General features: G+C 43.8%; 1 protein-coding gene across 2 annotated transcripts in view; it reads right to left on the minus strand.

Annotated features, from left to right (window-relative positions):
• POLA1 (DNA polymerase alpha 1, catalytic subunit) overlaps positions 1-16,337 on the minus strand; it is a 332,559-nt gene that overhangs the window by 171,513 nt on the left and 144,709 nt on the right. For both annotated transcript variants that reach the window (XM_054005937.1, XM_054005938.1), the window contains exons 28-31: positions 15,467-15,559; positions 10,028-10,233; positions 8,125-8,257; positions 1,691-1,822 (exon numbers count right to left, since the gene is read on the minus strand). In XM_054005937.1, coding sequence (XP_053861912.1) covers positions 1,691-1,822; positions 8,125-8,257; positions 10,028-10,233; positions 15,467-15,559 — 564 coding nt within the window. The remainder of the gene's footprint in view (positions 1-1,690; positions 1,823-8,124; positions 8,258-10,027; positions 10,234-15,466; positions 15,560-16,337) is intronic.

Here is a 16,337-nt window from a genome sequence, read left to right on the forward strand (position 1 = left end):
AATCAGCAAGTCTGGATAATTTGCATCCAAGAGTGTTGGGTTTTTTTGTTTTTTTTGGGGGGAAGAGCTGGTCCAGGAGTTCGCTAGATGGTTAATTGTTTGATTTTCAGTAAGTCTTGAACACTGGAGAAATTCCAGAGGACTGGAAGAAAGTGAATGTCATGTCAATAGTTAAAAAGGGAAAGCTGGATGACAAAGGTAATTATAGGCCTGTCAGCCTGACTTTGATCCCAGGCAAAACAATGGAAGGGCTGATTTGGGACTCAAATAGAAAATTAAAAAAAGGGTAATATAATTAATGTCAATCAACATGGGTTTACAGAAAATATATCCGGTTTAACTTGATATCTTTTTGATGAGATTACAGTTTTGGTTGATATTGTTAAGGTAACAGTGTTAATGTAATATACTTAGAGTTTGGTAAGGCATTTGGACTTGGTACCATATGACATTTTGATTAAGAAACTAGAATGATACAGAAATCAACAATGGCACACATTAAATAGATAAAAAACTGGCTAATGGAAAGGTCTTCAAATGTAATTGTAAACGGGAAACCATCATCACGCAAATACGTTTCTTGTGGGGTCCTGCAGGAATGGTTCTTGACCCTATGCTGTTCAACATTTTTTTTTAAAATGACATAAAACCATCTCTGCAGATCACACAAAGATTGGGGTAGTAGTAAATAATGAAGAGGACAACTCATTGATATAAAGTGCTCTGGATCGTTTGGTAAATTGGGAACATGAAAATAATACGCATTTCAATATGGCCAAATGTAAAGTCAGATGTAGGAGCCAAGAATGCAGACCATACTGACAGGATGGGGGACTATTCTGGGAAGCAGTGACTCTGAAAAAAGATGTAGAGTCATGGTGGGTACTCAGATGACTGTAAACTCCCACTTAAACATGATAACCAAAAAGTCTAATGTGATCTTTGGATATATAAACAGTGGAATATCAAGTGTTATTTTAATCTCTGAGTTTGGCACTGTTGCTACCGCTACTGAAAACTATGTCCAGTTCTGGTGTCTACACTTCAAGATATTGAAAGACTGGAGAGGGTTCAGAGGAGAGCCAAAAGAATGATTAAAAGACTGGACAATATGCCTTATAACAACACATTCAAGGAGCTCAATCTATTTAGTTCACTAAAGGGAAGTTATAGCATGACTTGATGACAGTTTTATAAGTACCTACATGGAGAATAGAAATTTCATAATATAGGACTCTTCAGTCTTCAGTAGAAAAATGTATGACAAGATCCAATGGCTGGAAGTTGAAGTTATACACATTTAGTCTAGAAAGATGGTGTAAATTTTGAACAGCACAGGTAATTAACCTTTGGAATAAACTCATCTAGAGTTGTGGTGGATTCTCCATCATTGTAAATTTTTAAATCCAGATAGAATGTTTTTCCTAAAAGACTGCTCTGGTTCCAACAGGAATTAATTCAGGGAAGTCTTATAGCCTGTGTTATGCAAGAGGTGAGACTAGATGATCAATGGTCCCTTCTGGACTTCTAGTACATGAAGCTATGTCAAATTTAGGGCATACGTTACTTAATAGTGTTCTTTAAAAATACAAAATAATGCCATTCAAGGGTTTGAGGGATTTTTGTTTTGTTTTATTTTCTCCCCAAAACTCCTAAATAGTATCTAGCCGTAACCAAGATTTTTTTTTACCTGACAGATCACATATGACACAGTATCTCCTGCTTTCACCTTTCGGCCTTCTTGAGAGTTTATCCACATGGCAACATGCACATGTGGCAAGCTTTTTTTGTCAGGATAATCCTGAGGATCCTTTGTCAATGCCTAAGAGATCAAAGGGGAAAACAGGTACATATCTTTGAAAATAATGCAAATTAAATGCTGGACAAATCACTGCAGTAAAAAACAAAGAGAAGATTATAAATAGCTGTCTTCATCATCCCTCTACTGTTCACCAGAAAACAATTTTGAAATATGACATTAATACAAAGCATAACATTATAATAAATATATCTTTCAGACATTCAGATTTCTGTATCAGTCTTTCATGCTCCCTAATTAACATTATTGGAAGAGCAACCTGGAATTTTATACATTAACTTTCTGAAAAGCTAAACACAATAATAACCCTGATTGGAACCCTAACAAAAGTTCAAACAAGCACAAAGACAGCCAGAATGGTTAAAAATTAGATTTAATCAAAGTATGAAATATTATACACAGTGCAAGAATGCAGTGAAAGATTAATTTTTTTTCAGTTTTGAAAATCTTAAGTGTCTGATACATTTATATTTATTTAAAAACTTTGTAACAGAAGTAGTGAAGTAGACCAGGGTTTCAATATTTCTATAGATAAGACTACTAAAATTTTACAATAAATCATTTCCCCCCTCTATTCCATAATTACTTCACATGAAGATAAAGAGTTTGAAAAAAAAAATAATCCCCTTCTCTACACCTACAACTTCATCAACGTAACTTTTAAACTAATATTTAGGTCTAAATATTTCAAAGGCAAACAAAACACTGGAGTGTGTAGGACTTAAAAAAAATGGTTATCTACTTTTTGGTAACTGTTGTTCTTTGAGATGTGCTGCTCATGCCTATTCCATTCTAGGTGTGCGTGCTCCCACATGCGCGGTTGTCGTAAATTTCTGCCTTAGAGGTATCCATAGGGTTGGCTGTGGCACCCCCTTGAGTGCCATGCTCATGCATCGGTATATCTGGTGCCACCGGCTCTGCGCCCTCTAAGTTCCTTCTTGTGGGCAACTTCGACAGAAGGGTAGGAGGGTGGGTAATGGAAAGGACATGAGCAACATATCTTGAAGAACAACAGTTACAAAAAGGTAAGTAACCATTTTTTTTCTTCTTCGAGTGCTTGCTCATGTCGATTCCATTCTAGGTGACTCACAAGCAGTGTCAATGGAGATGGTCTTGCAGTGTGCAGAACTGCTCTGCCGAAGCCAGAATCATCGCAGGCCTGCTGGGTAAGTGCATAATAGGACATAAACGTGTAGACAGATGACCAGGTAGCAGCTCTACAGATCTCTTGGATTGGCACCGAGCCAGGAAGGCTGCTGATGACGCTTGCGCTCTAGTGGAGTGTTCCTTGACTGGTGGAGGCATTTTTGCCAGCTCATAGCGGTAGCAGATGCAGGCGATGATTCAAGACCAAATGCATTGAGCAGACACTAGGTGACCTTTCATCCTGTCTGCCACCGCAACAAACAGCTGCGTTGACTTGCAAAACGGCTTTGTTCTGTGGATGTACAAGGCAGCGCCCTTCTGACATCCTGGGTGTTCAACCTCCGTTCCTCTTCCAATTTATGAGACTTCGGGAAGAAGACAGGTAAGTATATGTCCTGGCTGGTATGAAACTTGGGCAGGAACACCGGGTGCGGATGCAGTTGGACCTTATCTTTGTAGAATACCGTATAGGGAAGTTCTGAAGAAGATCTCAGACACCCTGCGGGCAGATGTTACTGCAACTAAGAACAAAAACTTCCAGGAGAGACGGAGAAGAGAGGAGGAAGCCAAAAGATCGAAGAGAAGCCCTATGAGCCTTGACAGCACGAGATTCAAGTCCCAGGGACAGACAGGGTCCCGCATGTGAGGGTAGACATGCTCCAGACCTTTCAAAAACCAGGTCATCATGTTGTGAGCAAAGGCCAACCTGCCTTGGAATGGAGGGTGGAAATAGTGGCCAGGTGGACTCTGATTGATGGCAGGGACAAGACCTGGAGCTTGAAGTGCAGAAGATAATCCAGAGTCACCTGCAACGAGGCCTGCTCGGCCCAGATACATCGTTCCGAAACCCAGTACATGAACCTTTTCTACTTGGCCAGGTAAATCACTGTGGTGGAGGGCTTTCTCCTACCCAACAAGACCTGTTAAACCTCGGCAAAGCATTCCTGTTCTTCCATGCAGTAACCATGGTGTCAAGTGCAACGCTGCCAGATTTGTGTGCAGAAGACTGCCATAGTTCTGGGACAGCAGGTCCGGCCAGAGAGGTAGCCGCAGCAGGGTGGCTACCAAAAGGTCCAGCAGCGTGCCGAACCCGTGTTGGTGAGGCCACTCGAGGGCTATCAAGATAACCTTCGCCCTGTCCTGTTTAATCTTCATGAGGACTCTGTGGAGCAACGGCACTGGTGGGAAGGCATACATCAGGGCCCCCAATCCCGGGAGCTAGAAAGCGTCTGACAGGGAACCCTTTCCATCCCCCGGAGTGAACAGAACATGTGGCATTTCCTGTTCTAACAAGTTCACCTGTGGAGTCCCCCACTTTTGGAAGATCATACTGACCACCTGATGTTGATATGGAGGGCCAAATCGTCTCTCAGCCAGTGGCCCTGCGTGCTGAGCTCGCCCAGGTGGGCTCCCCAGCCCAGGTCCAACGCATCAGAGACCAGGATCAGCGACAGGGATGGGGCCGCAAAACAAACCCCCTGTAACACCAACCCGGGGTTCATCCACCAATCCAGGGACAATAGGATGCGATCCAGCACCTTGACCACCCGGTCTAGATCATGCCTGTTGGGGATGTAAACCAACGCCAGCCATGCTTGCAGAGACCAGAGATGGAGCCAGGCACGACTGACCACGTATGTACAGGAGGCCATGTGGCCCAATAACCACAAGCAGGTATGAGCCAGGTGGTTCTTCACATGGGAGATCAGGTCCGACATGGCCTGAAAACACACCTCTGGAAGGAAGGCTCTGGGTCACGTTAAGTAGAGAACCGCCCCAACCAACTCTATTTGTTGGGCTGGCTTTAAGGTGGATTTTTCTCGTTTATCAACAGGCCCAGGTCGCAGCAGGTGGAACACACCAGATTGAGGCTTCTCTGTACTTGTTCCCGAGATCTGCCCTTGATGAGCTGATTTTCGAGATACGGGAAGACCTGGACTCCGCAACGTCTCAGGTAAGCAGCCACTGGTGCCATACGTTTTGTGAAGACCCTTAGGGCTGATGAGAGGCCAAACGCGAGTGCCATGAATTTGAAATTATGTCCGCCCACTATGAAATGGAGGAAACATCTGACACCTCGGAATATGGAAATAAACGTCCTTCAAGTCAAGGGCAGCGTACTACTCTCCCAGATCCAGGGAGGGGATGATGGAGGCCAGGGAGACCAGGCGAAACTTCAACTTCTTGAGAGACTTATTGAGGCATCACAGGTCCAGAATAGGTCTGAGGCCCCCTTTTGCTTACGGGATCAGGAAATAACAGGAGTAGAACCCCTTTCCTGTCATGTCCTAGAAACCTCCTCCACCACCCCCAGGTTCAGGAGGTTTTCAACTTCTTGAATGAGGAGTTGCTCATGAGAAGAGTCCCTGAAGAGGGACGGGTACCCGAAAACTGCAGGGAGTAGCCTTGTGCGCTGGCCATTGGCCATGCTGGCAAGGTGGCACCGTCGATGTCAACGTGGCCTCAAGTGCCCAATCGCACCGGTGGAGTCTGGGCAAGGGGCTGAACTGCTCTTACATGCTGGAGGAATCCCCTTCCAGCGACCACGGTGGGCCCATCAACGCCTAAGTCTGCCTTCTGACCATCGCCACCAGAGACCAGTGCCTGGAGTGAGAAGATCGGTGCCAGTATCGAGGAGACTGGTGCTGGTGCAGAGGGGACCAGAGACATGACAAGGAGCACTCCCACTGGGCAGGCGACTGAGATCTGCACCAGGAGGAAGACTGGTGGGAGGGTGAACGGTGCTGGTAGTACAGAGACCAGCACCTCCCTCTAGGCGATCCATATCGAGACAGCAGGGACCACGATTGCAGTGCCAGTGACCAAGGGTGAGCCCAAGTGGATCTGGACTGCGATTCTAGGGATTTGTGGCATGGAGATGGAAAATGTTGTCTTGGCTCGGGGGATCAGCAGTGCTCCACTGTCCCGAGGGGTCTTAACGGCTGGCTTGCCCTCGTGGGGAGCCTTTGGCATGTGCCATGTCGGCAGCACGGGCGGAGGCCTCCGCTCTCTCGGTGCCGGCACAGCTTGGAAAGGCATCGGTGCCATCAGGGGACTGAGTCCCATACCGTTCCTGGGAGTTGGTGGTGGACCTTTTAAGAGGCTAAGGGCCCTGACCGGGGAGGCATGCACACATGGCTCCAGAGTGGCCAGGCGGCCTGAACTGGGTCCCTTGCCCGATGACCTATGGCCTTTCTTGCCTGGAGCCGGGGAGTTGTGCTTTCTAGTTTTCTTTTTGGGCACCAGCGATGGGGATTGGTGCCAGGCAAAACCCGGTCCTGGGGATGCACTGCGCATTGAGGCCGAGGTACTAGGTGAGTCTTGGTGGGACGGCTCGGAAGCTGGGCAAAGGACTCCATGAGGAGAGCCCGCAAACGAATATCCCGCTCCTTCTGAGTCCTGGGCTGAAAGCTTTTACAAGTACCGCACTTGTCATTCATGTGTTATTCCCCCAAGCACTTGAGGCAGCTGCTATGGGGGTCATTTACAGGCGTAGGCCTGTTTCAGTCCGCGCATTATTAACCCGGGAGACCAGGGCATGTTCCGCCTGGAGCCAAGTCCCTGCTGGGACTCTAACTTCTAACTACACTTAACACTAACTACTATAAACAAACTATTTACAAGGCCTTAAGGCTCAAAGTCAGTAGAAACGAAATCGCTAGCCCTTGCAATTCAAGGAAAGGCACTCTGACTAACCACCACAGGCGACAAGAAGGAACTGAGAGGGCGTAGGGCCAGTGGCACCTGATATACCGACACATGAGAGCGGCATTCAAGGGGGGGCCACTGCCAACCCTACAGATACCGCTAAGGCAAAAATCTCCAACGACCGTGCACGTGAGCACGCACACACCTAGAATGGAATTGACATGAGCAAGCACTCGAAGAAGAATGGGAGATATCTCCAATGGCATTCATTTTTAACGGAAAACTGGTTTGAAATGGTTGTAGTCATACTGGTCCTCAAGAAAAGACAGATGAGGTAATAAAGGAACAGCTGTCAATGAACCACAAAACAGTTGACTCCACAAGCGCTGACATGAAAGTGTGTGATTTTCATTACTACTTTGTTTATATTTTCTTGAGGACCAGAGAGTTGCCCAACAGAGAAGGGGCACTATTATACTGTGGCAAAGCTGGGAGAGAAGAGTCTTTTCATAAGCCTCCAATGGGAAGAGAGAAGCTTTATTAACAAAGAAAGAAAAAAAAGTCCTAGAAAGGGCATCAGAATTAATTTCAGCTCCAGTCTCTGTGCCTTAGAGAGGGAGAACCCAACAATTTGTACTGGACTTCTGGACATACTCTATAATGAAAATAACTTTTTGATTCTTTTCCATTTATGTTTATGTTCCACGTTTAAATAATTAAAGTAATGGCTTGGGAGACAATGTTCTCAGCTGTGGCAAAGAAAGTACATTCTATCACACTATTCTTGGAGCATGGCCTCACAGACCAAAAAAACAAAACAAAAACAACTCCGATTTGGGACTCTGAAAAAGTGAGAGACACATTAGGCTCCTCATTCAGCAAGGTACTTCAGCACATGCCTAACTTTAAACACGAATAGTCCCACTGCCTTTCTTACTTAGATTATAAGCTCTTTGGGGCAGGGACCATCTTTTTGTTGGGTGTTTGTACAGTGCCTAGCACAGCGGGGTCCTGGTCCATGGCTGAGGCTCCTAGGGAATATCACAATAGAAATTAAACAGGATTATTCACAGGCTTCAAGTCAGGCATGTTGCTTAAGTCCCTTGCTGAATTGGGGCCCAAGTGCTAGTGCCAGGGAAAATGAAAGGAACAGAAATGTAAGAGTGATAAATCTAAAAGAAAGAATCAAGTTAAAAATAGAGGGGGAATAGACATTTTCTCTTCTGACGTAGCCTAATCAGAGAGGTGGACCAGTATCAATATTTCCAGGAACCATTAAACTTTTCCCAGCACTAGTTCTGGATCACTGATCAGAAAGACAAACTAAAAACCCTGGTAATATATCAAATGCATGAAGAAATCATTTATGACTGTCCATCCCTTGCCTGAGTTTGGTGAAACAGCAGATATATACTACAGCATCTTTAACCAGAGAAATCTTGCAAAATAGTTTTAGGGGGAAAAAAGAAACCTGAAAATCTTAGCAGTAGCCGATGAGTGATACCATTTACCTTGTTGATTTCAAATTGACTTATTGGGACTCTGCCATTTATCACATTTTCTCCAATTTCTATTAGCCGTCTTTGAATGTTTTCCACGATTGTGTCTCGGGACTGGTCAGAAAGAATCTGACCAATTACATAGCTGTAAAGAAATAGAAGCAAACAAAAAACTCTCTTTAAAATACAGAGGGTATCTTAGTATTTTAAAAACACCACAGTAAATATGTGCACCTCTCTCTTTGTTACCTCTAAAAACTACTGACAAACTGAGGACAAAGTTTACCTCAAAATTATTAACACTTTTCCCATGATCTCTCACATGCTTTAATTATTTTATTAGGATACTTCAAATTTCAATTATTTAATCTTGACACTACTTTAAATGATGGACCCAATGCATTTCTAATGTCCCCCTCACCCATCCAAGTGGTGTTTTGACATTTACTAATCCACAACAGGTATCCAAAATGAGAGAAAATTTGAATATGAAATCTGCTCACTAACTTCCTGCCTATTTCTGGAAAAATGTATATAGAGCGTCTGCCAGCTGCAGTACTTAGTCACTGAAGAACACTGAAACATTTGTATAGCTTTAATTACTAATACATTCCTAACTTGGGGAAATTTGTTTCTATTATGATGCATCTTTTCTTAGAAAACACAACAGTTAAGAATAGTAAGCAAGTGTGTAGTGTATATTTACAGATAAAGAGGCATCAATTTCTGGGTACATTTGGAGCCATAATTTATTTAAAACTAATATTTTCCAAGAGGCTGTATGCAATACAAATTGATTCAGCCATAAGATGACCACCTCTCTGCCCAATCAAAAATATTCTCTCTTTAGTACTAATTGCATAATCTCTGTAAAAGTTGAGTGCAAGAGAGGCTCCATATAATGCTGCACATAGTAAATGCCAATAAATCAAATAATCATTGATACCACATACCATCTTCTTTTACAAATAAAAGGATCTAAATGAATGACAAAAGGGCTCTTCAGGACAGTGACCACATCTTCCATTTTGAGTGCTTCTGCAAGCTTAACATTTATTAACAACTCTTTAAAGCTGTAATTTGCTAAGGTGTAGTATCAAACTCCCTACACCTTAAAAATTCTCAACCTAAGAACCCAAATCAATGATAAAACATGTGAGTAGACATTCATTTCTCACAATTCCTGAATTCAGGTTTATTGTACTATATATCTAATTGCTTCAGAGGAAATGCAAATTTAAGATTTACAAGAAAGTGAGACCAACAGACAGTAAAAATAGACCTTTTTAAGTAAACACACATAATCTGTTACTGGTTTAAAATCTTTCAATATTTTGATAGGCTGTTCTGAGTCCTTTTAAAAATAAGTTAAAGCACTTTCTGTATTTAATACAGGAGTTAGAGTCAGAGTTTAAAGACTTGAATGGGCCACCAGATGATCTAGTCTGACCTCCTATATATATCACAGGCCACCAACACTACCCAGCGCCTGCACACCAAACCCAACAACTGAAATTAGGTGATGGCCCTCAGGAGAGAATAGCATTATGGGTCACAAGAGGAGAATAGAAGGGACCAAAGTGCACCAATGCCCAAGGCCACTGCAATGGCAGGGAACTGAGTGAGATATACCCAGGTAATCCCAGCAAGTGACCTGCACTCCACGCTGCAGAAGATGATGAAAAAACCCCAAGGTCACTGGCACTATCAATCTGACTTAAGGAAAAATTCCTTCCTCACCTCACATATGGCAATCACTTAGAACCTGAACACTTGGCTATAAACAGTAGCAACATTTTTCCCGTGAGAGAGGCATTAGCAACATCTAGCAGCTCACATGTTAATGAAGATTGTGTATTTTCCAAGAGTCGTACAGCATAAGATGAAAATAGTCAATATTAAAAGCAAAACTCACTTTCCAGTTTCTTTTGCAAGGTCACACCAGTCTCTTCGGACTATGTCCAATCCTTTCAATTCCTGTTTGGTAACATATTTCCCATCTCCTGTTGGCTCCACCGTCAGAGCAGCATATTTCTTTTTCTTTAACAGTAGCAGGGACTTGAAGACCCCATCAATATCAATCTCCAACAATTTGTACAGCTTGTTCACTTCACTTTTAATCTGTGATACATTATCATTAAACCAAATGCAACATCTCAGTAATTATGAACACACATTACTTTTAACAATACATGCATCAGGCTGAAGTTGCATAGCAGTCATACTCTATGTTGTGTGCTTATATAGACATAATTTTATAGATTGGACAGATGTCTTCAGTATAGTAGTACTTATTAACTACCATTACAGTTAAGGTTATGATATTATTTCCAGCATGGAGCATGTTTTTCAGGGGTTTACAATTCGGTGTGATGAGCAGTACAGACCTTTCAGGATTCTAAAAAGGGTCCTCTCATAGTTAAGGTTCCACGTCAGCCCAGTTTCTAACTCAAAAACAGGCAATGTCTGCCTGAGCAGAGCGAACTTTGAACCCAGAGGAGCAGAGCTTAGAGGAACCCTGGGGACGGAAACAGGAGCAGCTGAACCTAATGACTAGAAGCAGATATAAAAAGTCCAATTCCAGGTAAAAGGTGGCTACTGTGCTATAGCTGCATTCCTGGACAAGCAGGATGGAGTCAAAATAAATATTGTTTGTGAATATTGGGGAGGAACTGAGCGAGCAGCCCATGCTTGGTTGTTTTTGTGTGTTGCTTTTCTAAATAAATCATAAATAAATAATAAATAAAATATACTGGGTGCTGGCTTTCACAGAATAACCTGAACTCTTCTGGGAAAAGATGAAATACTCCCCTTTTTCCTATCTCCCACCCTCCTCTTTTGTGTGTAGTTTCTAGAACTGGGACCTATTTCACTTGACTACAGAAGTGTGAGGTAAGGCTTGGGTTGCTATCTTTCTGTTGGGTAAAAGATGAAATTTCCCTCTTTTCTCTCATCAGCCCTTCAAAAGAAAAAAATAAAATCTAGGAACACACAAATGTGTTTAGCTTAGAAAACAAGCTTGGGTTCTGGTTCCCATGCTGGCTGGTCAGGAGCCTCCCTTCTTTCCTCACATCATTTCTCTTTTCACTTCTTTCACAATGCATCTTTGCATCATTCATTCCCCCAAAACCTGTTCTGACTGCTTCCCATACCCCCTTAATTTTCATTTACTGATGTCTTGATTCTTCCCCCTTCTCCCACTGAGTGGAAACTCCTCTCTCCTTGTTCAGTCTCACAGAAGTTAGATATGGACAAGAGCTATTTGGTCACCTCAGCCACACCCATGCCAAGGTAGGATTATTCCTAGAATTTCTTTCATAGTTTTCCAGTCTAGTTTTAAATATCTTGAGATTGGTCTTTAACTAACAATTTCCATTGGACTTCAAAAAATTGATAACCGACATGATGAAGAATTAAACAGCATGTAAGTAGTAACAGAATGAAATTAAGAAAGGAAAAGTGTATGCTGAAGAGCAAGGAAATTTTCCCGATAATGAGATCTATTAACCAGTGTAATCTCTTCTGGGAAGTGGCTGAAGCTAGGCACACTTAGAACGAGACTAGTAAATATACAATGCTACATTGGATGAGAGATGGACTAGATAACCTTACACTGATTGTATGTATTTGTATGGCATGTTGGCTTATATTAAGGCACAGAAAATTGTGGTTGATAATTTTCTTTCTGCTATCAGCATTTCCCACCATTCTGGATATCCACGCTGCTCTCTTCTCTCTGAGGCTCACAGAGGTAGATCAGATTTTTGACGCTGCACAGTCTCCCATGCCCCTTCTGGTTCCACCTGCTGCCAGATGAATTATTCCTAAGCTGTAAAACTTGCACATCATTGACACACATTCCAGAGATAAAGTATCTGTGGACATCAGACCAAGGAAGACAGTCATATGGCAACGACTTCACTTAATATCTGAGCCTTGACTCATAAGCCATCCAAGGTGGATAGAATTGTGGGAGACTGTGCTGCAGAAAGGAAATCATTGCTAAGAAATTTTCCATTCTGCAGCCCAGCATGTCCCACAACTCTTGACATCTGGAAAGTAATGCACAGTGAACATATGTAGAGAGGATTATGAAGGTCCCATTTGGGGAAGAGTGGCCTGCCCACCAATCTGGCTAACCAGAATGCTTGAAGGAATCTGGCTACCTGTGGATTGTCTGCCCAGGAGGATCCTGCAAATAGCACCGTACTAAAGACAGAAACCTGAAACATAATGATACCGGGCTGAAGGCCTGTCTAGAACTTCTTGAAGGATGTACAGAATGGCTGTTTTCTGGGATTTGCATTGTGCTCTTGGCACCAGATGTTGAATCCGGATCAGATACAGGAGTACGCTTTTAGTATCTATCCTCTCCTAGAGGAAAGCAATATCTTACTGGCTACGGAGGACAGACTGAGCTTTCTAGTGTTTCCCTCTCAATAGCTAGGCTTTTAGTTGAAGCCACTTCAGTCAGGATGAAGAGAACCTTCAAAAGGATGTTCACAGAAGCAGGAATGAGTGCTCCAGTTTCAGCTTTATCAGGTTTGAGAACACAGGTCTCCTTGGCCAACAATAAATTATCAGAATTACCATTGCCTGCTCATTTTATTTTCTGGACTGCCTTCCCCAATACTGGAAATGGTAGATACATAAGTAGGTCCTGAGGCCAACTATGCTATAAGGCCTGGTCTACACTGGGGGGGGGCGGGGGGAGAAGAGCGTAGCTGAAGTCAACGTATCTTAGATCGACTTAGAATCACTTACTTCGACGACTGCTGCTGCCCCGTCGACTTTGCTTCCGCCTCTCGCCGAGCTGGAGTTCAGCAGTCGACAGGAGAGCGATTGGGGATCGATTTATCGCGTCTACACTTTCCATCTTTCTATCCATGGTTTCTTTTGGGTAGAACTCCCCTTCTGAGGGAATAACCATATCCCTGGCAAGGAACGCTACAGTGGCATCAACCTTCAGTATCTCAACATAGAGCCCTTTGATTCTTGAATGTTATAGAGCCTGAGGTCACTCTTGTTAATACGCTGCCCTGATCAGGCTTCTTCCATTTATCCTTAATCACTTCCTTGAAGGAGAAGTGAAGCGGTATTGCAGCCTCAAGGGAGGATATTGAAGGGAGCAATCTGCTCTGAGGCTTACTGACAGGAGCCTGTCAGGTTTCGGAGCCAGATAACTCACCTTTCTACTGGAGGAGTAGAAGCTCTGCTGCAGTTTTGGGGAGGACTTTTGACACTTGCCTTAGGACCAGGGGCCCTCTCAAGAGGTCTGTCTCAGAATCCTCCACACTGGGTCCCAGTCCCCAAGATGGGAGGGGAAATTTGTTGTTGGAACTCTCCTGATCAGCTTTGGGAGGTGGAGCGGATTAGAAGCCCTGCTCCTTGGGAACCATTTTAAGATTGGCGGGGGCGGGGAGGAGGAAGAGAATTTGTGACCATCTCAAGCCTCCCCAATTTGTTCTGCAGATGCCTCCTGGGACTTACACCCCCTCACTTTTGGAGGCTCTCTCTGCTCTGCACTGGGGTTCCTGCTCCATTCCCCCCCCCCCATCAGAGTCACGGCTGCCTCAGTAGTACGGTGACCCCACCTGCCTGTCCAACTCTCAACCCTGGAACCTAACGTAGGGTTACCATATTTTGAGTGTCCAAAAAGAGGACACTCCACAGGGCCCTGGCCCCACCACCAGCCCCGCCCATGCCCCCGCCCCAACTCCACCCCTTCCCCAAAGTCCCCGCTCCAACTCCACCCCCTCCCCTGCTTCCTGCGAACATTTGATTCGCGGGAAGCCTGAAGCAGGCAGCAGGTAAGCTGGGGTGGGGGGAGGAGGCGCGGCCCAGTCTGGCCCCCCCAACCGAGCAGCTCCTTTGGGCGGCCCCAGCGTCTCCAGCCTGGCTTGGCTCCTGGGGTGCCGGCCCCCGGCCCGGCCCCTGGCCCTGCACCCAGCGGCGCCAGCCCCTCCCTATTTTCCCGGACATGTTCGGCTTTTTGGGATTTCCCCCCGGACGGGGATTTGATGCCCAAAAAGCCGGACATGTCCGGGAAAATCCGGACGTATGGTAACCCTAACCTAACGAAGTCAGGGACAGAAGGCTGAGTCCAGGCTGGGCACAACTCACCATCTATCAAGCCTAGGAAAGCTACCTCACATAGAGAGCAATGCTTGGATTTGACCCGGCAGAGGAACCAACAGGGACATGCTGCCGTGGAAGCTCAGGGAAGTTTAATCCCCAAAGGGGTAACCAACCCAGGGAGGAGGAGGAGGAATGCCGAGGAGGGAGAATACTGCTCCCCACTGCCCAAAAAACTGGGCAGAAAAGTTAAAATAGGAGGAGGAAGGGCAGGAGCAAAAGAAACCACCTCAGTCTGCTGCTGTGGAGGCAAAGAATCTGGCAGCAAGCAGGAGCAGTGGTAATATAACCAGACTGTGTGGTGCCAAAATGCTGATCCACCTCCGTGAGTTACAGAAAGAGAAGAGCAGCCCAGGGGTTGCAGAAAAATAATTACCACATATTCAGAACAAACAATGCTTAATTTTAACAGTGTTCTTATGTCCCATTGACATCAATAGATCATAAGTACTTTCCTAAATCAGGATTGCTCTATTGAACTGAGGTAATATCCGCTGCCATATAATGACACAACTAGACCATATGCAGCACAGAGCTCCAATCCTAACTTTAAATTTCCAAACAGTCTTAAGAGAGTAGTATATTTTCTTTCATCCCATGTAACACAGCAACCAAGAATATATAGAAAATTAATTTCTAAAAAACATTTAAGTGTGTTCAAAATGCCCCCATGCCAAGCCAAAGACTGTGCCACAACTTCGCTTCATACTGTTAACTTTCTGCTCTGCATCAGCTTCTCATAAAATTCAAGATTCTCACCCTCAACTGCAAGGCTCTTTATTATCCTGCCTCCTCCTACAGTTCTTCTCTCAACTTTCTTTGTATCCTTTTCCACTTCCTACACAGATGCCAGTCCTTTCACCTTATTTCTTTCTTTGCTCCCTTTCTATCATGGCTCCTTCTGCACCAGTCTCCTCATTCTCACCTCCTTAGAATCCCCCTCCCCTCTTTCTTCAAATCACCTCTTGAAAATACATGTGTTTAGGAAACCCATCTACCCTTTCTTTCGTCATTAGCAATGCACAAACCCTTCGTATTCTGAAACTGGTCTCCTATATTTTTGTCTTGCATTTGTATACATTTCAACCGATGACACATTTAGGACACCCAAACCTTTTTTCACTAAATTCGTGTGTGGTGTTTCTCTCTCACACTTATTCTTGTAACACCCATGTATGAAGTCTATGAGAAATATTTTTTTCCTTCAAAATTCTCTTACCTTGTTCCCCAGCTTGAAAACCTCCTCCAGGTTTGTGCTATTTGTATTTATCATAATGGAATCTGTATCTCCATAAATCACTTCAAGGTTCATCTAAATAAAACAAGCAGCTTTAAACAAAGGAATTACAAAACCACCTCTCTCTTACCGTACCTTATATAGTCTCTGGGTAAGGATACAAGGGATTAAAAAGAAAACAAGGATAGTGGTAGGGGTCTACTACAGACCATCTAACCAGGAAAAAGAGGTGGATAAGTCTTTTTATAAACAACTAACAAAATCATCCAAAGCACACGACTTGGTGGTGATGGGGGACTTCAACTACCCAGATATGTGTTGGGAAAATAACACAGCAGGGCGCAGACATCCAACAAGTTCTTGGAATGTATTGGAGACAACTTTTTATTTCAGAAGTTGGAGAAAGCTACTAAGGGAGAGGCTGTTCTAGATTTGATTTTGACAAATAGGAAGGAACTGATTCAGAATTTGAAAGTGGAAGGCAGCTTAGGTGAAAGTGATCATGAAATGGCAGAGTTCATGATTCTTAGAGATGGTAGGAGGGAAAACAGCACAATAAAGATAACTGATTTCAAGAAGGAAGACTTTCACAAACTCAGGGATTTAGTAGATAAGATCCCATGGGAAGCAAGTCAAAGGGAAAAAACAGTTCAAGAGAGTTTGCAGTTTTTCAAAGAGACATTATTAAAGGCACAAGAGCAAACTATCCCACTGCATAGGAAATTTAGGAAGTAAGACAAAAGACCATGCTGGCTTATCCAGAATATAGTCAGTGATCTGAAACTCAAAAAAGGGCTACAAAAAGTGGAAACTAGGTCAAATTACAAAGGATGAATATAAACAAATAATACAA

The sequence above is a fragment of the Malaclemys terrapin genome, chromosome 1 (genome assembly GCF_027887155.1).
Source record: "Malaclemys terrapin pileata isolate rMalTer1 chromosome 1, rMalTer1.hap1, whole genome shotgun sequence".
NCBI lineage: Eukaryota > Metazoa > Chordata > Testudines > Emydidae > Malaclemys > Malaclemys terrapin.